Source organism: Panicum virgatum, chromosome 4K, assembly GCF_016808335.1.
Source record: "Panicum virgatum strain AP13 chromosome 4K, P.virgatum_v5, whole genome shotgun sequence".
Classification (NCBI taxonomy): domain Eukaryota; kingdom Viridiplantae; phylum Streptophyta; class Magnoliopsida; order Poales; family Poaceae; genus Panicum; species Panicum virgatum.
Genome location: NC_053139.1, coordinates 44,853,387 through 44,879,487, shown reverse-complemented (window position 1 = coordinate 44,879,487; position 26,101 = coordinate 44,853,387). Strand labels below are relative to the sequence as shown.

The 26,101-nt window shown below is 47.5% G+C and overlaps 1 protein-coding gene, 1 long non-coding RNA gene and 1 pseudogene across 2 annotated transcripts; 1 reads left to right on the top strand and 2 right to left on the bottom strand.

Annotated features, from left to right (window-relative positions):
• Nucleotides 1-408: 408 nt before the first annotated feature.
• Nucleotides 409-1,091, bottom strand: LOC120705245. Its single transcript, XR_005687852.1, has 2 exons — nt 787-1,091; nt 409-679 (listed from the first exon to the last, which is right to left on the bottom strand). It is a non-coding gene; the product is annotated as an uncharacterized LOC120705245 (long non-coding RNA).
• Nucleotides 1,092-7,877: 6,786 nt separating this feature from the next.
• LOC120704298 lies at nt 7,878-16,044 on the top strand (annotated as a pseudogene).
• A 174-nt stretch (nt 16,045-16,218) lies between these two features.
• LOC120704299 (pentatricopeptide repeat-containing protein At5g65560-like) lies at nt 16,219-20,914 on the bottom strand. Its single transcript, XM_039988644.1, has 3 exons — nt 17,671-20,914; nt 16,933-17,076; nt 16,219-16,613 (listed from the first exon to the last, which is right to left on the bottom strand). Exon 1 carries the CDS (start codon nt 20,785-20,787, stop codon nt 17,818-17,820), a length of 2,970 nt encoding a protein of 989 aa, XP_039844578.1. The 5' UTR covers nt 20,788-20,914; the 3' UTR covers nt 16,219-16,613; nt 16,933-17,076; nt 17,671-17,817.
• Nucleotides 20,915-26,101: the final 5,187 nt, after the last annotated feature.

Below are 26,101 nucleotides of genomic sequence, written 5' to 3'. Positions count from 1 at the left end.
TTGGATAAATGTAACCATAGCGGGAGTAATCATCTGTAAATGTTATGAACGAATCATAGCCATCCACACTTTTCACAGGAAACGGTCCACATATATCAGTGTGAATTATTTCTAACGTTCCTGCACTTCGTTTGGCACCCTTTTTAATTTGCTTTACAAATTTTCCTTTAATGCATTCGACGCATTGTTCAAGATCAGAGAACTCTAACTGTGGAACAATTTCACTCTTCACTAATCTTTCAATTCTCCCCCTCGAAATATGGCCTAAACGACAGTGCCATAATTTCGATGAAGTATCTTGAGTTCTCTTTCTTTTCTTTGTTTCTTTCTCTGACAAGGATTCATTCACATTCACATTACATACAGAATGCACTTTACTACGCATAGATAATAAATAAAGATCATTGCAAAGGATAGCATCACCAATACAATTATTATCAAACCATAGTTCACATTTGCCATTCGCAAAATGACAACCAAAACCATATGTGTCTAAACGTGATACACTTATCAAGTTTCTTTGAAGCGAAGGAACAAATAAAACATCTTTTAATACAAGCATGAAACCATTAACTAGCTCGATGGAGACATCGCCAACAGCTTCAACATCTGCTTGTACTCCGTTCGCGACTTTAATGTGTCTTTCGCTTCTTTGCGTAGTCCTTGTCGAACGGAATCCCTGTAAAGAATTTGCAACATGCACAGTTGCACCAGAATCAATCCACCAAGTAGATTTAGAAAACTTTAAATACAGGGATTCATTAACAAGTGAAATTACATTCTCACCATTCTTTGCCATTATCATCTTTAAATAAGCGGGACAATCTGCTTTACGATGCCCCTTGTCAAAGCAGTGAAAACACTCATCTTGTGCTGGAGTGCGCTGTTGCTGACGCTGTTGCTGATACTTCTGTGGCATAGGTGCTTTGTCTTTGGACTTTGGGGAAGAAGCAGCATGGAAAGGCCTTTTCTTGTTATTATGCACAAAATTGACAGACCCACCATTCTGTTTCTTGAGTCTATCTTGCTCTTGTGCACACATGGCAATTGCCTTTTCCATGTTCCACTTCTCTGGCTGTGAGTTATAGTTTACAACGAATGTTGCAAACTCTTTTGGCAGAGAAGCGAATACCAAGTGCACCATAAACTCTTCTTTAAGATCCAAGTTCATTGGTTTGAGCTTGGAGTTCAAAGCGCACATCCCCATGATATGATCTCTTATTGTACCGGCATTGCCATAGTACCTCTTTGTGACCAGCTGCTCTATGATCTGTGTAGCATAAGTCTTTGAAGAACCAGTAAACTGATTCTTTATCTTTGCAAGGTACTCAGCAGCTGAATCACACTCTCCAATTGAACCCAAAATATTAGGATCAATTGTGTTCTTTATAACTGCCACACATTTCTTGTTGGCATTATTCCACTTTGTTTTTTCGAGATCATAAGCCATCTGTAAGGGAGCATAATCCCTTTGCTTTTTCTGCCACTCAGCATCAGTGTCAGAATCTCCTCTCACTGGAGCCGGTGGCTCAGTGGGCTTTGGAGTGGTGATAATCTCATCCACTTCTCCACAGACGAAAGCAAGATCAACCTTCTTGATCCATTCGCCATAATTGTCTCCTTTTAGAGTCGGGATGTGACTGATGAATCCCATCAAGTTCATCCCCGCTGAAATTTTCAAAAAATAGTGAGAACATAATAACAATAATTGCATGTAAAATTCCAATGTTGGTCAAAATAGAACATACAACTGTTTATGCAATTAAATCTATATCACCGTTGGGCAGAAATAGAAATAAATGCACAAAAACTATGAAATTACAGTATTGTAATTAACAACGTTGGTCAGAAAATTAACAATACCATAATCCTCAAAAATAACCTTTTAATCATGCTCTTAAACTTTAATTGTCTCGTTAGTTCGAATTAAAGTATAAAAGCAACTATATTAACTTAGCAGCGGAAACATGTATGAATTTCTATTTCCAGAAGCAAAACTATAAACTTTTATCTCTAAACAATAAACACGTTGGTGCAAAATTGAATAGAGATCAAACTATAATCTAAAACCATTCAAAAAACTATTGAAATTGCTTCTGGAATAATAGAAAAACAATAAAAAGAAACACTGTTGAGGCGGCCCAGGAGCAAAAAACCGGCCCGCGGCCCGCTCGGCCACCTTTCCTTGGGCCCGAGGCCCAACAGCCGACGGCCGAGCCGCCGAATCGGCCCGCCGCGGCGTCCCCCTCCCCGCCCGCATGGGCCGCTTTCCAGCCCAGAAGGCGAGACGCTCTCACAGCCGTTGATCACGATCGGACGGTCGTCCGCGGTTTTCGCCAGAACAAAACCGCGTTGCCGTCGCCGCGCCCCAAACCCTAGCGTCATTCTCTCCTTCCCCCTTTTCTCTCCACGCAACGCAGCGGCAGCCACGGAGCGGAGGCGACGGCCATGGTGGCCGCGGAGGAGAGGACGAAGCGGCGCCATCGCGGCTTGCTCGCCGGTGTGCGCGCTCGCCGGTGGGTGAGCGCGCCACCGTCGAGCTCGCCATGAATGGCGCCTTGTTTTCGAGCCCGCGCGCGTGCGCCCCGGCGTCCCGGCGGCGAGCGGCGAAGCGTCCTGTCCCGCGCCCCGACGAAGCGGGCTGCGCGGATCTGTCCCGCACGAGGGCGGCCGGCTGTGGGGCGGTGCAGGTCAGAACCCACCGCTCTTTGCTCTAGGGTTAGGGTTTGCTGTTCGATTTGATTCGAAATCGATCTTTTTCTTTTGATTTGCTTTCGATTCGCACTCGAATCTTTCTCTCCCGACCTCGATCTACACGTGTGTAGGCGACTGATACCATTGTTGTATCTCTAGGATCAACACAGTGCACAGATCGAGTAAGATTTGTCTTCTTTTATTTACATCAAGAACAAGAGACCCTAGATCTATTGCATAACCGGTAAAATAAGGAACGCAGTGAGGGAGTAGAGAGAGACCGTCACCACCAACACTTGAGCTCGATCCAGCGGCCATCTCGGGTTCGTTGATGGAGATCCGCTCAAGGGCGGCGACGAGTGAAGCAGAGAGGTCGACGCCGGGCCGACGGTGTCGAGGACGGTGGTGGTGACGGCGGGAAGGAGTCGGCTGCAGCGGAGGAAACGTCAGTGGAGCAGAGGCGGCAGTTTCCCGTTGCTCCTGCGCACCCTCAGATCGGGTTAGGGTTTTCGGTGGGTTTGGCGGCGCACTAGTGAACCTCGTACCGTGTGCCGCCGGCCTCCACCTTTCTTTATAGCGCAGCGCAACGGGGGCCCACCAACCATTAAGGGTTGGACGCCCCCGATCAGGGCGCGGATTAAGGGCCTAATAGGCCGTTGGGCCTATTAGGAAGGAGATCAACCTAACAAACACTTCACAAATAAGCTCATCATCCCAAGCTCCCATGATAGGAGAAATAAGATCAGAAACTTTGGTCAGAACAGTCCTCCCTCTCGGTGTGATCGGTCTTCTTGTACTCTTATTTGGGATCCAAGGATCAGTCCAAATATTAATATTGGTGCCATCACCTACTCGCCAAATTAGACCGTCATTCAGAGCCTTCAAACCACGGATTAGACTCCGCCATGAATATGAAATTCCCGGCATTTCTTTCACCTCCAGCAAATCCCCATTAGGATAGTACTTAGCACGCAGAACCTGAGCACACAATGAGTCCGGCTCCACTATCAGACGCCAACCCTACCTAGCCAACATTGCCAGGTTGAACAGATGCAAATCTCTATAACCCATTCCACCTTTCATTTTCCTACTACAAAGCCGCTCGCACGAAATCCAATGCATCTTGTTTTCATTTTCCTGCTGAGCCCACCAAAAACGACAAACCATTCTCCCAATATCATCACACAATGATTTCGTCAAGTCCAAACAAGACATGGCATAAGTTGGTATGGCTTGAGCAACAGCTTTTATCAACACATCTTTGCCGGCACTTGACAAGCACTTCTCCTTCCATCATTGGATTCTCTTCCAAACTCTTTCTTTCAAGTAGGCAAAAGTTTGTGTCTTGGATCTGCCCATATAAACAGGAAGCCCAAGGTATTTCTCATTTCTCGCCTCAGATTCTATTTCAAGATCTCTCATAAGGTGCCTTTTCACTTCAGCTGGCGTGTTCTTACTGAACATGATAGATGACTTATCTTTATTAATTATCTGCCCCGAGCAATCCTCATACAAAGAAAGAACATTTCGCAGATGTTCCGCACTCCCATTATCAATTTTAAAGAGGAGTAGAGAATCATCAGCAAACAATAGATGGTTGATACTCGGTGCACTTTGGCAACACACGAACTCCAACAGTTTCTCCACGCCTTTTGGCTACATTTAACAGACACGAAAATGCTTCAGCACAGATTAGAAAGAGATACGAGGAGAGAGGGTCTCCCTGTCGCAGCCCTCTCTGAGGGATGATCTCATCAGTAAGCTCACCATTGACACGAATCCGATAGCGAACTGTTGTCACAAAATTCATCAGCGTATCCACCCAGCCTTGTTGGAATCCCAGCTTACACAACATTCTCCGCAGGAAATGCCATTCAACCCGGTCATAGGCCTTGCTCATATCAAGCTTAAGCACATCATAGTTGTCCATACCTCTGCTCTTGGTCTGCATATAGTGGGTCAATTCATAGGCGAGAAGGACATTGTCGGTTATCAAGCGACCCGGGACAAAAGCACTCTGATTCAAAGAGATAACATCAGGTAAAATCTTTTTTAGGCGGTTTGATAGTACCTTGGAAGCAATTTTGTACACCACATTGCAAAGACTGATGGGCCGCAAGTCCTTCAACTTCTCCGGGTTTCAAACTTTCGGTATGAGAACCACTACAGTATCATGCCATCCTTCAGGCACACCTCCATTCAGAAGAGCGGTCACTTCCCTTACAACATCTTTCCCGACCATGCCCCAAAATTTTTTATAGAACAGTGCAGGCATACCGTCCGGCCCAGGTGCCTTCAGATCACCCATGCTATCAAGAGCCTGTTTGATTTCTTTCTCGGTATACTCCTTCATCAAATCACCATTCATTTCAGCCGTCACACGAGACGGTACACACTGCAGAAGCTCCTCAAAACGTAAACCTTTAAACAAGTTATTAAATGAGGAGCTATCCATTACTATGCTTCAAAAATCTTCTATTTGGGGATAAGCCTTTGGTCTAATCAAAGCTCCGATCCCATCCCAAAGGTGGTAGGTATTTGGCGAGGGTTCGAAGTTTCGAACACCACATCACACGCGGACTTATGTTAAGTCAGCGCTTATATGGAGATAATATTTGTTGAAAATATGATAGGTAACCTTCTAGGTTAGGTAACTTCCTAGATCGCCTAATCAGAAGTGGTACTAGGACTGGATAAAAAGCTTGCAACACGTTTACTCTCATGGTTAGCTTGGCTCGCCTCGATTGAATTTTGCAACGAGCTGAGCTGAAGATCTCGCTTTGTTTACTATAGCGAGTTGGCTTGGGCCTCTTGAGCTGGCTAGCTAGGACTTTAACGGCTAAGCTGAAAACGCTAGGCGTGCTAAGACATGGTAAGATGGAGGTAGCTAGGCACGGTCGCCCGGAACCTCAGGAAACTCGCTTTCTACGCTGGAGCCTCGAGCTTTGCTCGCCCGCCCCACTATACTAGACAACTTTTACCGATAGTTTTTTTTGGGCCAAGTGGCCGACGGTGATTTGTTGCTTTATTCTCTGGCGTCGGTAAAAGTTGGTCGGGTGATTGCTTCTCAGGAAATCATCCGCACTCTGGAAGATTAGTTATGTAACACCTAAACACTCTCGGCCATTACAGCAAACAAACGATAAACAAGTCATTCCTCCCGGCCATTCATATGCAAACTCTCTAGGCAGAAGTGCAGAATCTGGTAGTGCCGCTTTCCTGAAGATCTTCATCGTTGCCCAACGCCTCACACCGCCGAGCACAACAAAGCAATGATCATAGCTTGGCTGCCCAAATCTCTGTTGGTGAGATCCAATACACTACCGCTGTTGCCCGTGAAGATCATATATTGCACAGTGTCGAGATCCACCTCCACTACGCTGCTAGCTACCTTGGCGATATGGAGTTGGAGCCCATAGCCCTGAAGCTCGACCGACGTGCCGGAGGCGAAGACTAGCGGCGTGCAGTTGTGCCATGCGACTGTGTGGAGCCTGACTCCAGTCGAAGTGGCACGGAACTTGTAGTAAGATCCTCTGATCGTACCGTTCAACTTTTTTGTAACGGAGTTCGGTTCACCAATAACATGTCGGATCTGTTCGTACTTGCATCGTGGTGGTGCTACTGTACAGCGGGCGCAGAGCCAAAGTTAAAGGTGGACGAGCGGAGCTCGTAAGGCTCTCCGCACTCATCACTATCTAAATTCACTCTCTAAAAAGAATATTTCTGCCTGGTCATCGAGATTCTCCTCTCAATATTCAGTTTCTCCGCATTCATTCACTCTCTAAATTTCTACTCTATACCAACTACTACGAGTAGGGCCCACATATCATAATTATTTTTTCTTTTTTTACCCCCCTCCCTCCCACTCTCTCTCCCCCGCCGCGGCCCCTCTCTCTCTCCCTCCCTCCCTTCCTCGGCGCGCCGGCCACGGTGGGGCGGAGCGGCCGATGGCGGGCGGCCGCGGCGGGCAGCATCGGCGTGCCCCTCCTCCCTCCCTTCCCCTGCTGCGCCGGCGCGGGGGTGGTGGGGCGCGCGAGGCACAGCACCGGGCTCCTCTCCTGCTCCCACCGCCCCGCCCCTCTCCTACACCGGCCCTACTCGTCGCCGCCCATGGAGCCGAGGCCCCGGAGCTGGCGCCCCCCCCCCCCCCCCCCGCGCGGGCGAGCTCGGCGCCGCAGCGGCCCGCAGGCGAGCGAGCAGCGCCGCAGCGGGCGAGCTCCGCTCCGCCGCGGTGCGGGCGAGCTCGGCGGGGCGGAGCGGCCGCGGCGGGCCTCGGCTGGTGGAGCGGGCGCCGTGCAGCCTCCCTCCTCGCCGGCGCACCCCTCTCCTCCCTTCCTCGCCGCGCCGGCCGTCCTTCCCCCTCCCCTGCTTGGCCGGCGTGCGCCACACCCCCTCCCCTGCTCGGCTTGCGGGACGGCGGCGGCAGCCATGGCGTGCGGCGGCGCAGAGGTTCCCCTGCTCCGGCCGGAGGAGCCCGGGCCGCAGGGCCAGCAGGGAGGAGCCGAGCCGTCCTTCCTCGCCGGCCCCGTCGTCCTCGCCGCCCCAGAAGAGCGCCGGCCACCCGCGCCCCAGCCACCGGCGAGCGAGCGAGCTTTGCCGCCGCTGCCCTTCTTCCTCCTCCCTCACTCGTTCTCCCATGGCCGTGGCGGCGGCAGCGCGTCGGCTAGTGGTTGCGATGGCCCCTAGTTGCGCGGGCCCGCGCGTGTAGCGTTCCTCACTGTCTGGTCGCTATCTGCTCTGGATTTGGAGAGCGGAGGCACAATCTGAAAGATACACTTGGGGATAGAGAGCCCCGCCGCAGCACATTTTCGCGGTAAAACGAATTCTATCCAGAGCCCGCTGCGGAGAGCCTAAGCCAAAACAAGCTGGCTCGAGCTAATAACCAGTTTTGATATTCGTCCTACATGTATATATATAGCTAGCCGTAACTAGCACGAATAATTGTACTCCTATTTAATTTTTTTATAATGTATATGACGAAATTGTACTCCTATTTTATTTTTTTATAATGTATATGCGCTCTATGCGTCAAATAAAAGAGAATGGATGGAGTAAATCAGCGAAAAAACCTTGGCCGTCGATCTGCGATGGCACTGGGGCGCACCGCGCACTCGGCGCTCCAGGGCGGTTGGGTACTTGGGTGGGTCGCACCGCCACGGCCCCGTCCTGTCTCCGGCGGCCGTTTCTTTCTCGCGCTCCGCATCCGCCCGCACCGCGCGCCTCGCGCTCGGTCTCCCACTGACTTGACCACTCGGCTCGCGCGCTCCCAAATTTCCCCGCCCGTCTCGCTGCCACTCCCCTCCCCTCCGATCCCCGCCGCCATGAGCTCCACCTCATCCGGCCGCCGCGCCCCGTCGACGGCGGCGGCTGCGGCGGCCGCCTCATCGCCGGGGCAGAAGCGGGCGAGGGACGAGGCCGGCCGTGGGTCCCCTTCCGACCCCGACGCCGCCCCCGCCAAAAACCCTCGCCGCGCCTTCGCCTCCTCCCCGTTCGCCGACTTCGGCAGCTACATGGCCGCGAAGAACAGCAAGCTCGCCGCGCAGTTCGATGCCGATGCCGATGCCTCCACCTCCGGCGGATTGTTCACCGGGGTCTCCATCTTCGTCGACGGCTTCACCATCCCTTCTAGCCAGGTGTCTGCAGCGTAGCACCACGTCATCCTAAGCATTTCTCACGCCTAATTATCCGGCCGCAACTGAATTTTGTAGCTAGACCAGTGGGGGTCGTGTCGATCTAAACTTTTTTTTGGGGGGGGGGGGGGGGGTTAGGAGCTGAAGGAGATTATGCTGAACAACGGCGGACGTTTTGTCAACTACTTCTCAAGGCATACCGTGACGCACATTGTCTGCACCAACCTGCCTGATAGCAAAATGAAGAATATGAGGTATTGAGGTATATAAGTGGAGGGCAAAGGAAGGGTGCCTCAGAGTTTCTGTTAGTATGCTTCGGGCTTGATTACAATGATCATATTGCTGTTTAAAAATCCAGAGCATTCAGCAAGGGACTTCCTGTTGTGAAGCCGGCATGGGTGGTGGATTCTCTGGCAGAGAACCGGCTCCTCGGCTGTATTTTCTCTTGTCCTTGATCACCTTTTGTAGTAGTGTAGTGCTTTTCTGGATGATCTGCCTGATTACTCCTGCTTTTGCTTAAGAACTAGCGTTGTTGCTGGTGAACACGCTTGTTGCAAGGTTGAATGAGCTGTCATTACTCACGCACTGCTTGTAAACTTCTCCTGGGACTAGACTTTTATTTTAATGATGAGCAATGTTTTCTTAATAGTTTTTTTCCTTAGATTAAGATAGATAGCCCTGCACTGCTATAAATTCATTTGGACTATATGCTTCATTAAACTTCTATATGAAATCATGATCCTACACTATTTCACTCAGTTATGTGGACCTATGCCCTCATAATTATGATAAGAATAGAATAAGATTGCACAGCCTGTGTTGGTGCTTTGCACCGTAGGGATAGGCTGACCATGCGTATAGCTTGTGACTTCATATGCTTGTATGTACACAGCTTTGCATCTTATGCTTTTCTTTTCCCCTCTTTTTAATTTAGGTGCTCCCTATCAAATAAGTCAGAATAGCTCTTCAAGCCGAAAGCAGATGAAGCTTTCTGCTTTCTTTTCTGAGAAACAAAACAAAATACGACACCATGGGGAGCAAAACAATCAAAATAAGGACATTGAGTTCCAATCTTTGTCTGCTCAGGAGGGATCACAGTGTCAAAGTGGAGAGTTTGGAAGCGAAGTTTCATTGGATAATACAGAGTTATCAAAGGACTCGTTATCCTCGGATGAACAGAAGGCGTCAGCATTTGAAGAAAGAGTTAGTGGAGATTTCGCAGTTGATGAGGGTGAGTATGATTGTGAAACTGCATGCTCAGAGAGCAGGGGTAATGACATGGATGGTAAATTTGGTGTGGCTCAGTCCCCTGATGCTAAGTCAAGGTGTTCAAACTTATGCAGTACAAGCTCCACAGGTAGCCATTTGTCCGTTCAGCTTGAGAAAAGTGCAGCTAAACCTTCTAGTCGGTCACATTCAACCCTCACAGACCCAAATTTTGTTGAGAATTATTTTAAGGTATTCTGCTGGAACAAATGACGACATTTGATCTGTCATTTTCACATATGGTGCTCGACTGTTGGTCATTTTATTTTTTTAATCCTCTGCTACTAGCATTGCTTCCCATGCATTGTTCATGCAGTTTTTGGTCATACTAATTAGTTTTATGATCTTGTTTGGTGTTCTAGTACTCACGACTGCACTTCATTGGGACATGGAGGAATCGGTACAGAAAGCGCTTCTCAAATTTACTGGAAGCTAAAAGCATTAAGTCGAATGCTGATCATTCAGGGAAGAAGAAAACAATTATTCATATCGATATGGTAATCTTGTAGTCATATGGTGAGCTATAGATATAGAGTTGCATCTTGAATGTTGAATTCTTATCAAAGAAAAAATTTCTTTAGTACTAATATTCCAAATTATGAATGTGATCTGTAGTTTATGCTCTGCTCTTGGGCATATTAGTTTTGTTGTCATATCCGGTTTGGTTACAGGAAGCTAAACAACCATCTAAATATAAGAAGTCAGATCAGTTTGCAGTATAGATTTCAAATATAGCTCTCAATCCAGTAAGCATGACGACTTAATAATGTACTTTTAAAGAACAAAAGATCTTCTTAGGAATATGATTGTGTACAAAGTGCTAACCGTATGCTGAATTGTGAATGCAACTACCTACTGACTACTGTACATCCGTCAAACAGTAAATAAAGATTCCTGCTGTTGGATTCTATGTGGAAAAGAGTCAACGCGCTGCCCCTAGAGATAAGCAGATGTACATAAAACTAAGTTTATGCTTGAAAGGTTCAGTCCTAGCTATAGTCACTAGTTGAATTTATCACTAATTAAAACTCTTTTTATTTATTTATTTTCCCTTTTGTCATACCCTGCATGCAATTCCAAGATGTACTTTGGCGCCAGTTTTAGTCAGGAATATGCTTGAATTGCTTGTGTTATAATTGATTATCTTTATCTCTGACATAATCTCCCCACCAGGATTGCTTTTTCGTGTCTGTCGTCATCAGAAATATGCCAGATTTGCATGATAAACCAGTAGCAGTTTGTCATTCGGACAATCCTAAAGGAACAGCAGAAATATCATCTGCAAACTATCTGGCACGAAATTATGGTGCTGCTATTTTATTTTCTGCTACAATTTAAACTTGTAGTTTAGTTCTGTGAACATATTTGAACATAGGTTGCATGGTGAATTCCAGGTATAAAAGCTGGCATGTTTGTTAGAGATGCTAAAGCTCGATGTCCTCACCTAATGATTGTTCCATATAACTTTGATGCATATGAGGAGGTATATCTTCAGGGATTGTTACTTCATTTAATGGCTAAGGCTTATTTTTTTTCTTTTCTTGAATTGGAGAACTTTGAATTCATGTAGGTTGCTGATCAGTTCTATGGTACTTTGCACAAACATTGCAGTAAGGTTCAGGTACATTCCAGTAATATCCATTCTAGTCACAGGACATGTTCGTTGGTGCTACGCCTCCACAGTTAGATTATGAGATCTCCATAAAAAATTTCTGATAATGTTATACACAATTCAGGCTTTGAGTTGTGATGAAGCTTTTTTGGATATGACTGAATGCTTGGATGATGATCCTGAGGAAGTAACACAGAGAATCAGAAGTGAGATTTTTCATGCAACTAAGTGTACTGCTAGTGCAGGTATTGCTGAAAACATGCTCCTAGCCCGGTTAGCTACCAGATCCGCAAAACCGAATGGACAATGCTTTATTCCCTTTGAAAAGGTACATGCATGTTGTTTCTAACTGTGTGTCTGTGCCCACTGCTATATCTATAGATAATTCCATCTTCTAATAATCATTTTATGTAGAATTTCCATAGGATTTTTCCATTACTTGCCTTATCTTGTCTTATTAATGAGTTAATAGCATGATGTTCATAGAGACATGCAATTTACTTACTGCAACATGTATTTGTTACAGGCTGATGATTACTTAAGCAGTCTCTCTATCAAAGCACTTCCTGGCATTGGTCATACAGTTTCTACTAAACTGAAAAGCAAATAAATTGGATGTTGTGGCCAACTTCGAAACATTTCAAAGGTTTGTTGGTACTATTTGTTTAGTCTAACATAAACCAATCCCCTTCCTCATGGGAGGTAAAAATGATTTTTTCAGTCTTTTAGTTTACAAGTATAATATTGTGTTTCAGTCTCAACTTTAAATGCCATTTACTAATCAGGATAACATGATTGTGCTGTTTACAAATCATAAGAACATTACCTGGGTCATCTACTGTGTGATGATCACATAATGCATACCATATTCCTTAAGCTTATAGATGTGGTTTCTCCACTGACTACCTCCAAATATGGTTACTGCACGCCGTTGCTTCTTTTGTAGGATGCCCTCCACAAGGATTTCGGAAAAAAAGATTGGTGATCTTTTATGGAACTATTGCAGAGGAATTGATAATTCCGTTGTTGGTTCTGTTCAGGTAGAAAAAAGAGCATCTCATTCAATATTTAAGTTATGAACACCTGCACCTATCTTGCTTTACTGAAAACTAGACTTGACTGGCGTCCGGGATGGAAAGACCAGGAACAGGCAGCTGTGTTGGTCTGGTCAGGCTCCTAAGAATGTCTAAGAAATAGATCCAGAAATAACAATTTGAGCTGTCCAGCTTTAATTAATGCAATAGGGCTGCCTGATTGATGGATACACATACAAAGTCTTGCCAATTGTGAGTCTATTTGGGCTGCCTGGTTGGGCTAGTGAGTCTATTTGCTTTACTTGTTCAATTGTCGATATAGTTCCAGTGATTACTTTTTTGTCAAGGTAATAATTTGGGAGCTTCTATTTCCATGTTAGTTGAGTTCAGGTTGCAGAACTACACATGTCATCTTCTGTACTATGACTTCTAAAGGGCACACTATTATATATTATTTGCTTCTAAACTTTTGTAACTCAGAAATGTTTAATGTTACCAGGTGCGTTTTGCATTCTTTTAATTTCTGATATTTATCTCCCTGCACTATTTCAAAGATTGCAGGTGCAACAGACTGTTTTGTCACTCTCCAGAGAATTGCAAAACAATTATTTTCAGCTCTTCATCTTGGTAAATTCAATAAATTCTTTTCTAAATAGATACATTATATGCTATATAGCTTTAATGAAATACCCATCCATATCTTTGGACTTCCCTTCTGCTGTCATTACCTTGTTGATGACTAAGTTGTGCAATCTTGTATTCCAGATGTGAAGGAAGTTCGTGGAGTTGGATTGGCAATGTCAAAGCTTGAGCATGCAGATTTAGCTCGGGGAGGTATCTTTAGCCATTTGGCTTCTTTCTAATAAATTTCTATTCCCTTTGATTTGGTGTAAATATACTTTTCTGATTTTGGTAGTGATAGAAAAACTTCATTTTTTTTGATAAATTAAAGGTGTGATCGTTGTGCGTCTTCATCTGATTGTAGGTATCTCAGAGTCAACTGTCTTAAAACTTAAAGTTAACAGTAACAACTACATATCACGTTAAGTCTGGGTTGCACTATTTGTCTATCTATTGATTCTAGATTCTTTTCAATGGACACAATTAAGATTGGTGGTAGCTGACGACACTGCTAGTCTTTAGAGAAAGAGCAGTGGCTTGAATGCTTACCAGCAACTTAGCATATGATTCCTGAACGTTTGACAAAATTGAGATATGTGTATGCTGGAACCGCTGCAATATTCCCATCACATGTAGCGATAGTCCTTTGTAACATTTCCATTTTTTTGGAAACACTCTTGTTTAATATTGCTGGAAATAAAATAATATCACAAGATACCTACACTGTATATTGATGGGACAAGTCAGCTGTTCTTACAGCCCCTTTAATTCTCAAATGCTTCCACGCTAAAATAATATTTAGTAACAAAGTAGCTAAGCTAAACACACACACTTAGCTACCTCTGGTTCCTTTTCTGGCACATTTTGTAGATTCTTAGCTCCTTAATCCATAATCCTAATGGTTCTTATTCTTCAATGAAGCACCACAAGGGAATATGCTTGAATCATGGCTTGCTTCACCAGCTGTAAAACTCGAGAAACGCCGCGGTGAGATGTTGGGGAATGTTGATGTTGCAGGTATTTGGCAACAGCTGCAGTCATGTGAAGCTATTTTCATGGTGTTGACTGTGTTCTGTTCAATAGGGAATATATACATATTGACTGTTTGGAGCTTCTGTAGGGGCTACCGTCCTGCAGGATTTGAGAAGATCTGGACCATTATCTATTGCTGCGACATCACATTCATCAGAATTGAACCTTAGAAGTGATAGGCCTTCTGGATGTCATAATGTTGAGCTGCCGCCATTATCCCAACTTGATTTGGAGGTCCTGAAGAACCTTCCTCCGGAAATAATGTCTGAAATGAATGACATGTACAAGGGAGAATTGCAAGGTCTGCTGGACACCCTCAATAGTGATAAGGGCAAGGAAAGTAGTTCATAGTCTCTTGCTTTGCCAGCAGTTACTCAGAACTCTGTACCTGCTGGTGATGCAAACCTTCAAGGATACAGAGATCACAAAGACTCCACGCATTTAGAGGAAGATACTAAGGTGAGCTTTGTCACTGGAAACATAATGGTGAATGCTCTGCTATACTAACTTTTGCTGTTACCCCCCAGGGAAAATCTGTTAAACAGCTATCAGAAGTTAAAGCAGCCAATGATGCTTCATGCTCAAGAGCCTGTGAATTAGTTCAGAGAACATCAAAATGTGTTACCCAGCTTGATGTGATGCCTGATTCTCTAAGCCAGGCAGATTTCACAGTTCTGCAGGAATTACCTGAGGATGTGAAGGCTGATTTGTTTAGCGTGCTTCCATTACACAGATCAGGAGATCCTACATGCAACACTTCCAAAGTTTCTGAAAGTAAATCTCCTAATGTCAGTGGACCTGAAAATAAATCTCTAAATGATGGCAGAGCTGATGATCCAAAAGACCCAAGGATCTTTCTCTCACCAGGAAGTTCTCAGAAATGGATCGATCAGTTTAGAGTTAGCAGTTGCCTGATTCTGAATGTGATTGCAGAGCAACACACAGATTCCAGCTGTAGCTGACCATTATCTTCTGTTTTAGAGCTTGTAGCTTCATTCCTACCTTTGTGTCCAACTTCAGGTAGTGAAGAATGGAATGAAACACTTTCCTGTTTATCCGAGCTTCTTAGACAGTATATACAACTGAAGGTTGAAACTGACATTGAAGAGCTTTACAAATGTTTTTGCCTTCTGAAAAGGTAAAGTACAAAACTATTCAAGAGCCATTGGATACAACTAGCTCTTGTGTCCATCAACTTTCTACAAATGTTCTTAATTCATGCTACAATATCAGTATATGATTTACAGAAGTTATCTCATTGCAGGTTCGCATCAGAATCAGAGTTCTTTCGGGAATTACACGATAGTATTCTTCCTTTTCTACAGGTGAATTCTACATATCTAGTCATTATTTGATGTATATGATGCCATGGGCTCTTGTGTCATCTACCAACTTCAGTGATGAGATATCATATTTTTTTCATTTGTTTTGAACTTTCAATCGCTGGTCATTTTTTTTCCTGATTTTAAGTTTATCACGTCATGTTTGAGAGTTGGTTTCATCTTACATTTTTAAAATCTTAGTTGTTCCATGCATTCCACACTTGCGAACAATCTAGATTTTCTGCATACATCAGCTTGGTGCTTTGTCATCAGTTGATCACTTGGAAAGGCCACGTTATTCAGTTATTTGATTAGCAAACATCCCTGGTAGCGCTTTACATACACAAGACTATTGGCATCTAATTGTGTGATCTATTGTAGGATTCCGTCAACCAAAATTACGGTGGGACACTACATATCTAGATCGGTACTCAGGTATAAGCCATTTTGCTATAGAGGGGAAGATGCAATGCCACAGAATTAGTGTGCCTTGTGACCCTTTTAGCTTGTCAGTTATGGTTCCAATGCAAAGGCGCGGCCGCGTGGCTTACAAGCATGGCACCTTTGCAAACCCACAGAACTACACAAGTCTTCATGCTGGCAGATTCCTTTTTGACGGGCCTGTAATTATTTCTCGTATAAGACAACTGGTATGCTAAGTTTTTATGACAACCACAACATCTATAGTCTCGCTCCTCTGTCATTCAGAATTTCTGATGGATGATCTGCACGGCCTTCTGCTGTGAACCTTCGATTAACCTACACTCGGAAAAACACGGCATTTCTGATGAATTCTCACAGCCAAATGATTCGTGACATTCATCGCAATGAAATTTATACCTCCTAGTACTTCGAAGGGCTTAGTGCAAGTGCGCACCTTGATCTTTGAGATGGGTTACGGAGTTAATATTTGCATTATCTGATAAACTGTTTGATAACCACAGTAAAAGTTTTTGGTATCCTGAATTAAATATTTCAATCTTTCCAGAGTAAAGATAATACATTCATAAACGCAACGAAATACTTTCCCTTGTATTTGCGTTCATATATAAAATTATAAAATATTCACAAAAACCTAGTCTCGTTCTTTCATTTTACAATGGCACAGTTGCTCCAATGTAGCTTGTGCAACCAACGTGAGGTATATATATACGGCCGTAAAAACCACAATATGAGGCTACCAAATAGTCCTACCAAGAGAAGGGCACTGTTGAAAAAAAATGTTCATACAACGAATTGAGGCACCAATGCAACCTTGTTCCGAGTCTTTTTGGAGTCTTGTTCTTGTCTCTAGTATGCGACGCGCCTCTTCTTCGGTCGAGGGGACAACATTACGAATCTTCAATCCTTTTTTCAACAAGTCGCTACAGACCGTGAAGGTGAAGTGAAATGTGTTGGAGATCTGTTCGTTGGACAACATTGTCAGCAACCAAGCCAGAAAAAGGATTTGAGGTATAGCTGTTGAAGCCACATAGTCTGGCATCACTCAATGCAGTTGAGTGGCAATTAAACGTGGCAATCAAAGCGATGCAAAGGGAAAGGCACTTCAAGCAATTAAAGAAATGAAACTCCACGAATACAAGAATGTTCAGCAGATGTACTAACTTTCATGCTTTCCATGGACCTCAACTACAGTTAGGGAGTATTAGATACCAAGTTGTCAGATAGACGGCAGCAAGCGACATACTAAGTGAGTTGTCAGATACCAAGTGAGTACTCACCATAGCTCGTCTGCTGTACAGAATAGCTTCTGAAAATTGACAGCATAGTCACCCAAGTTGATCCAGAATACACTCTTCAACGTATACCAGCAAAATTGTCACTGGTCTTCTTTACACTTCCTCGGTGCATAATCGAAGCATCAGCTGAAAAATAGAAATGGAGCATAAGATCATGATGAGAAAACAGAGAAGCAATTTGCAAAGCCATCTTGCATACATGTAACACATTCTAGATACATAGCAAAACAGGTTAGGAATTCATAAGTGCAAATATAAATGGCGGGATGTGCCTTTCATTGGCTAGGTATGAAAAGTCTTGCTACTGACAGAATATCTTGACAAACATGTGTCGGGACTACGCTGATCAAATGCCATCGTAACAGGATGTTGCTTGCCTCAAGTCACTGCTGTACAATGTACGCTCTATTCAGCTTGTTATATGCAAATCACAGATTCAAAATTGCAAAGATTCTTCTGGCGTCAATAGGAAAAGAAAACAGTTTATTTTTCTTAAACATGCAGGAGAGCTGCTTATCAATATGTTAAGATAAAAGGAAAAAAGTTTATCTCCAAAACATGAGTAGTTTCTTTAAAGAGGGGAGAATCATAAAAGGTCAAATGCACCAGTGACCCAAAATGAAGATTGAACTATGCATTTTCAGCTTTCAGGCAATAAGCATTCTGAAAATAAGTGGTGTAATAAGAATGCATGATCCGTGCCTCTGGCGGAACACTTACCATTATATCTGATGTTCGAGATGAAATAGCTGCTTCCAAAATGTTGAGCTTGGGTTCACTGAAAGCACGCAATTTATACAATTGCCCACCAAGGGAACAAATAGCAAATGAAATTCACCATGCTTTTGCAACAACGGTAACAGTCAGTCAGGCAGCTTCTCCTCTGAGTTCACTAACCATACTGCCAGAAGCCTCATGCATGTTATTAGTCACCATAGCATATGTCTGAGAGTTAATATGACAGTGTCTATTCTCCATAGCAGACAGCAACTTTGAACAAATATCAACATGGCCAGCTTTGAGCAAACCGTCATTTAGAATCTTCCATACCACCTCATTATGATTATAGTCCATTCCAAGTAAGTCACAGAATAGTGACTTAGCCTTCTCATAATTCCCCTCATCACAGAGGCCTGTAATAAGATACTGGTAGGACTCAAGATGAGGCTGAAACCCGCAATCTATCATGTTGCTAACAAATGATAAGGCCTTTTTAAAGAGCTTGGTATCACAAGAGCACTTGATAAGCATTGTGTATATCTCTTCATTGGGAGATATACCTTTTCCACACATATGATCAAGAAGCACACATGCTTCTTCAAGACGTTTTGCTTTGCAAAATCCTGCAATGATAGAACTGTATGTCACTAATGTAGGATTTAAACCATACCCCAGCATCCTTTCAAGAAGCTGCCAAACTGTTTCCAACTCAACCCAGTTCCACAAGCCAGAAGTGTCTACATAATGAACATTACCCAAACTCGTTTTTAGAAAATGCTTGAGCAGAAGACAGTAGGTCCAGTGATTGGGTTCACATGATGCATCCATCATGCGCCTTAGAGTAGAAAATACACGATCCATATATCCCATATGTCCACAGCCATCAATGAATACATTGTAGGTTACCACATCAGGTGAAACACCATCTCTTTCCATTTCGCCAATTAGATGCTCAGCCTCCTCTATTCGACCTATTTTGCAGTATGAGTTAATGAATATGGTATATGTGGTTGCGCTAGGCTTATGTCCTGATGATGTCATTTCACTGAACAGCCTCTTCGCATGGTCATGCTTTCCTTCTCTGATCATTTCATCGATAAGTATTGTATAGGAAACAATGTTACACTTAGTTCCCCTTAGGGTCATCTGATCCAGTATATTCAAGGCTTCATGGAGCTTTTTTTGTTTACATAAAGCATGCAACAGTACACTATATGTGTACGAATCTGGTTTACAGCCCTCACTGACCATCTTCTCTATAAGGGTGGCAGCAAAGTCAGTGTTCCCTGCCTTACTAAAGCCATCAATTAAAGATGTATATGTTACATTTGTAAGGACTACTCCTTTTCTGACAAGAAAAGAATAAGCTTCTTCTGCTCTTCCAGATTTGCATAGTGCATCAGTGAGGACATTGTATGCTTGCTCATCAGGTGTCAAGCCATTATGCTCCATCATTTCAAATAACCTGAAAGCGTTATCAAATTCATGTCTGTTGCACTGACCTTGGATCAGAGTAGTATAAGTGATAACACCAGGAGTTATTCCATCCTCTTGCATTTTAGTTACTAATGCCATTGCCTTATGAAGCTTTTGATCCTGAATTAGCCCATAAATCAGAGAACTGTAAGTCCAGGCATTTGGACGGCAACCTACATGTTCCATCAATTTGAAGACCTCTAGTACAGCACCAATCTTGCCAATCTTGCAATACCCTTCAATTATAGAGGTGTAGATGACAACATTAGGAGCTAAACCATTAGCCAAAATATCATTTAATGTCTCTTTAGCCTCTTTTAACCTATCCATCTTGATGAGGACATTGATCAACAGTCCATATGCCTGTAAATCAAGTTTGCACTTGCTTGACATCATGATATTCTTTACCCTGAGTGCATCATCGATCCTTTCAGCCTTGCAATACCCATTAATCATGTTAGTGAATGTAACAACTGTAGGTGTGAAACCTCTCGCAATAGCACTATTTAGCAATTCCTCTGCTTCATCTGTCTTCCCGTCACAGAGGCCGTGAATCAAACTATTGTATGTCCAATCATCTGGATCACACCCATTTCCTTCCATCAGCAACTTGATCCCCAACGCATCCTTTGTTCTTCCCAACTTACAGTACCCATCAATCATTGCATTATATGTCCAGACACTTGGAACCACCCCTCTCTGAGGCATTTCATCAAGCAACATCCTGGCGTCATCAATCCTACCCTCCTTACAAAGACCTTTTATCAAGAGTGTATATGTTCGCACATTCGGGGAGCACCCATCCTGTCGCATCATGAACAGAAGCACAAGTGCCTCCCATACACTCCGTGCTTCACAGAGTCCCTGGATTACAATGGTGTAGGAGTACTCATTTCTAGCGCAACCCATCAGTGGCATCATCAGGAGTAGCCAGCAAGCCTTCCCCAAGTCACCCTTTCGGCAGTACCCCAGCAGCAATGCATTACAAGTGAATGTATCCAACTCCATCCCAGACTCCCTCAACAGCCGGAAATACTGGTGTGCTATGGCGAGACTACCCTCCTTGCAGTATGCCATGATCATGGTGTTGTAAGTCACCGTATCTGGCAGCAACCCATCCTGCACGAGCAGCGAGTACACCTTCCCCATGTGATCCGTCATGTCAAATCGCGACAGTGATCTGAGCGCGAAGTTGTAGCACTTTGGGGACAGCACGAGTCGCGCGCCACCCGTTCGACGGATCGCCTGAATGGCGTCGACGGCCTCACGCATGTCCTCCGCGGTGTCGGAGCACTCGATCATGGAGACGACGAGCTTGTCGTAGTTGGCGGGCGCGCGGCGGCGGGCGAGGAGCTGGAGCAACGCGGCGTGGGAGGCGGCGGTGTGGCGGAACCCGGGGCGGCGCGCGACCCACTCGAAGTAGGCGAGCGCGGTGGCGGGGTGGAGAGGGGCCGGCGGGGCGCGGAAGACGTCGGCGACGTGCGCGGCGGTGACGGAGGGCGCCAGGCGCTTGTAGGCGGTGCCCTTGTTCCAGCGGCGCGTGGAGATGATGTGGCCGAGCTTCGGGACGATGTCCTGGGTGGACGTGGAGGCGACAGCGGCGGCGGCGGCCGGGCGGGGGACGGGCGGGAGGCGGGGCATGGTGGCGGCGGGCCTTAGGGTTTCGCGGCGGCGGCGGCGGAGCGGCGGGGGGTTATGGGGGGTTTAGCCGCGCGCCGGCACGGAGGCGGCGGCGGCGGCCAAGTAATTTGGGATGGCCCCCCGTTGCTTGCGCTTGCGGCACCACCAGCTTGCGGGGAAACTAGCGAGTGCATTGTCCGCTTTTACCGCTGAAAGGAGTATTTCACAAGAAGAACCAGCAAAGCGAGCCGTCGAGATCTGAGACAAGGGGATTTGAATTTCTGAGCTTGTTTGTCAAGAAAGAGAACAGCCAATGAAATTGGTTATCGCTCAACTAACCACGTGAAGATAGTTATTTACAAATTACATGCGCTGAAAAAGTTAGAACGTACTATCTACTAGAATTGTATACGCTACAAACAGCAAAGCTATGTGCTTAGATATGAGTGCTAAAAAAGACAAGGGATTTTTGTCCACGGGACACTCTCTATGTGCTTAGATATGAGTGCTAAAAAAGACAAGGGATTTTTGTCCACGGGACACTCTCAAAACGATGATTTGTGCGCTACACACCGAACTTCTTGAAATAGTATGCAGCACATCCTAAATTTGTGTTTTTGTGCGCTGCACATTGGCCCCTTAAACAAATCTTTTACAGCCGGGAAAGTGAGAGAAAGCCGGGTAAAAAGACCAAAATACCCCCCACGAATTGCCTCGGCGAGCCTCTGCGCGCACTTCTCCAGCGCGTGGATTTCCCTGAGCAGGCCGCACGAATTGCGCCGGTCCTTGCGCTTGCCCTCCTCGGCGAGGCGTTCTAGGAGCGCGAGGAGCGGCGGCGCCCAGGGGAACGCGGCGTGCGGCGGCGCGGCCGGGAGGTGGTTCGGCTGGAGCGCGCCGCCGCGGTCCGGGCAGGGGACGGCGGCGACGAGCGCCCACGCGGCGAGGTGGAGCAGGCAACCCATGGCGCGAGCAGCACGGACGCCGCGATGCCGGCGAGGCGCTCCCACCGGCGCGCCTGGTCCACCCCGTCGCGCGCCGCGTTGCAGACGTCGAGTGCCTTGACCGCGCGCTCCCCGAACTCCGCCGCCAGCCGCTCCGCCTGCGCCGGCAGCGCCCCGCGGCGGCGCACCTCAGCTCGAGCCCCGCCACCGCGGCTCCGGTCGGGGACGAGGCGGGGGGAGGCCAACTGCGGGCGCCCATGGCCCGCGCGCGCGTCGCCGGAGCCGAGCCCGGCCGCCGCGCGGCCCGCCTCCGCGCCGCGCAGGCGTGCGCGCGGCTCGATCCGCCGCCGCCGTGCCGCGCGCCCGTCGGCGAGGGAGGAGGAGGGAGGGACGGAGGCGCCGCCGGCCATGGAAGGGAGGGGTTGTGGCCATGAGGGAGGAGAGAGGAGGCGCGCCGGCCATGGAAGGGAGGGTGTTGGATGGAACTGAATCCGCGACGAGGGAGGAAGGATGAGGGACGTGCCGGCCATGGAATGGGGGAGGACGACGGCCATGCCGGGCGGGAGGAGCAGGAGGGCGCGGCCATGGAGAGAGAGGTGCGGGCCGCCCCCGCCAAGCAGTCCGCCGCGGGCTCGCCGGCCGCGCCGCGCGGGAAGGGGCCGGGGCGGCTCGCCGGCCGGCGCAGGAAGGGGGCGGGGCGGCCCGCCGGCCGAAGCAGAGAGGGGGCGGCGGAGGAAGCAGGAGGGCGCGGCCATGGAGAGAGAGAGGTGCGGGAGGGAGAAGCGAGGAGGAAGAGGGCAAAGGGCAAAACTGTCTTTTTATCTGACCTCTCAGTTGAAAATGAGTAGTTTATTGGATGTAGTGTGTGGTAGACTAAATGACCCTTTCGCGGTGTGCTGGGAACAAATTCGAATTTGGCGGTGTGCTATACACAAAATCATGTTTTCACAGTGTCCTGTGGACAAATTTCCCAAAAGACAATGTGGTCATATCATCAATCTCAAGCACGTGTGTAAAAAGTTATTCCCCACAATGCACCTTGGTGGGTAATAAGCTCAAGCACTATATTAGCATGCATAAAGCACCATTCGTCCAAATTAAGCATTGTCTTCACCTTTGGAAAAAAACTAAAGCGCGCGGGGTCGCGTCGGCCCGCGAGCGCGCGACCTCCGTGGTCCGCGGCCCACGACTCCCCGCGACCTATTTACAGCCCACGTGCTGTTGCGGCCCACTAACTGCTGCCTCCCCACCCAACCAACTTGTGCAGCCCAGAGAACTTACTGTTTCGACCGACCAAACATTATTGCTATTTCGGCCCAACCAACTTGTTACATCGATTTACACTGACTAAATTGCTACTGCTAGTGAAGAAGTTGCCGCACGCCGCCGCGCTGCTTGTAGTTGCCACCGCCGCCGTGGTGAATAAATTGGCACCGCCGCCGCCGTGCTGCTGAAGAAGTTGCCGACGCCGCCGCGCTGCTCGTGAACAAGTTGCTGTCGCCGCCATGCTGCTGAAGAAGTTGTCACCGCCGCCGTTGGTGAAGAAGTTGTTGGCGCCGCTGCCGTGCTGCTGAAGAAGTTGCCACCGCCGCCGTTGGTGAAGAAGTTGTCGACGCCGCCGCCGTTCTGCTGAAGAAGTTGCCACCGCCGCCGTTGGTGAAGAAGTTGTCGACGCCGCCGCCGTTCTGCTGAAGAAGTTGCCACCGCCGCCGTTGGTGAAGAAGTTGTCGACGCCGCCGCCGTTCTGCTGAAGAAGTTGCCACCGCCGCCGTTGGTGAAGAAGTTGTCGGCGCCGCCGCCGTGCTGCTGAAGAAGTTGCCACCGCCGCCGCTGGTGAAGAAGTTGTCGGCGCTGCCGCCGTGCTAGGTGCTGCTGAAGAAGTTGCCACCACCGCCGTTGGTGAAGAAGTTGTCGTCGTCGTCGCCATGCTGCTGGTGAAGAAGTTGCCGACGCCGCCGCTGTCGCTGCTCGCAACCAAGTTGTCGCTGCCGTCACTGCTCGTGACCAAGTTGTCGCCGCCGCTACTGCCGACAAGTTGCCGTCGCTGCAACTCAGCAAGCAACTTGACCCACAGAGCCACCAGCACTGGTGGCGAACATACGACCGGCGATGGGTCTTCTCCACGCCTCCCCGCACTGGATCTGCGTGCAGTCGGCGATGGATCGAACACTGCGTTCACGAATGGAGCACCGGCGCCGGGGGAGGAAGAAAAGGAGTTGCTGCAAGCAACTTGGCCCACCATCACCGGTAGCGGCGGCGCACCTCACCCCAGCCTAGATCCGACCAGTGCGGGCCTTCCCCGTGAGCAGGCGGCGGCGGATCGAGGGGGGGGGCAGCGGCCGCGGAGGAGCGCGCGCACGGCGGGGTCGCGCGTTCCCCCAAACGCACGATGGGTCGCGGCTTAACCTGGTCCTCCTAAGCTCGAGGTGCAAAAAATGGCGTGGTGATAAGTACTACCTCATCTAAGCACCCTCATGTTGCGTGCTCTTATATCACTATCAAAAAAACCCGATGATGCCCAAATATAACCAATTTATTTGGATTTATACCAAATGACTTGAAGAAATTAGTTACCTCTATACAAATAAGTAGACCGAGCTTTGACCAATGTTATAGAAAACATGTTAATACCAAATAAACACACTATCAACACATATTCCATAATGGATTTAATGAACTAATTCGAGGTGTTGATATATATTTTTTTTAAAAAAAGCTTGGTCAAAGACAAGGAAGCAAACTTACTACAAACTAAAATGTCATGTATTTTGAAATGGAGGGCATAATAGCAAGGATAATTTTGTAACTAGTAGAAATGCTTTATTGGAAGACCTTCCAAACTCGTCCCACTGACCGTAAAATAGCAGACGGTGATGGGCTTTGATATGTCTGGTTCAGTGGTTCTTTTTTTTACTAGGTTCGTGTCCGTGCGTTGCAATGGGCAACAAAAATTTTATCAATCCATATATTGATTCATAATTCAACTTTATAAAACTTCTACAAAATTCAACTACAGTGGTAGAAGTTTACTCAAAGTAATATACATCATTGTCGGTGTCCTGACCCCGCGACCCGGCACCAACTAGTAAAAATATTGCGTGTCCCTCTTCAGATGGTTGATGCAAGAGAAACACAATGACACAAAGTTTATCCTGGTTCCGGCCGAGGGGGCCAGCAGAGGAGAATGTACTGTATTACTTGCACCGGGATGCTTGTAGTAGGGGGTACAAGCTTGAGCAGGAGAGGGAGGAGTGCTCCCAAGTCCCTGAGGTTGCTAGAGTTTGATTGAGGCGGGTGCCAATATCGGGAGTGGTGAGAGTGAGATCGTTCGTGCGTTTGTCTGTTTTTGCGTTTGTGCGCCTTCCTCCTCCTTTTATAGACCAAGGAGGGGAGAGTTACACGTGTGAGACATCTACGGGGCCACCCTTCTCCCCCCACGGTCCGGGGGAGAACAGTGGTCGCTCCTACCGCCGAGCGCTGTGGAGTGTGGCGTGGTCGTCGTCCTTGCAGGTCCTTTTGACTGTGCCCAGGGCTTGTCCGCGTCCTGTGGCGCCAGTCGGTGGCGTGGCGATGGCTGTAGAGGTGCGCAGAGCCTTACATCGGATGAGGTGGGGCGTCAAGGGTGCGGAAGACTCCGGTCTCGCTCCGGTCAAGAGCCGTACTGTGTCCGAGGGTTGTCGCCCATGCCCTCCGAGGGTCCTGCCGGGGAGAAAAGTACAAGGGTAGGCGGCACAGTGGCGGGAGGTGTTAGGCAAGTCCGCACAGAGCGCCGCAGGTCTGTGCCACGCCGAGAATAGCGGTAGAGTGGCGGGCGCAGGCTGACGAGACGCCGGTCACGTCCGCTGTGCGGCATGATGGCCGACGCAAGCTGACGCCGCCTGACTCCCGCCCCATGCCATGGAGTGGTTGGCGAGTTAATGCGTCCCGTCCCGTCGGGTGGTTAGGCCGCCGCTTCAGTCTGCCGAGGGTGGTCTCGAGCGAGGCGGAGTCCCCCCCCCCCCGAGCCGAGGCCCCCTGGGGGCTCGGCTGAAGGGGGCTCGAACGAGGCGGAGATTGCCTGCGCTTCGAGGGGCCTCGGCAGGGAGCCCTCAAGCGAGGCGGAGAATGCTCCACGGCTGGTGATGCCTCGGCGGGGCCGTGCCATGGGCCGAGTGTGTACTCGGGTTTTTCGTGCCCAAAGAGGATTTGGGCCTTATGTTGGGCTGTGTTTTGCGCCGTTTTGGGGGAGTTTTAGTCCTGAGTTATGGTACCCCAAGTTATGGTACCCGACAAGCATGGGTAGCACGAAGTTAGTCTTAGCAACATGATATTATAAGGCTAATTTAGACTTGAAAGAACCATTCCAGTGCTATGAGTGAACAAAAGTAAACCCAAAATAATATTCTACACGTACA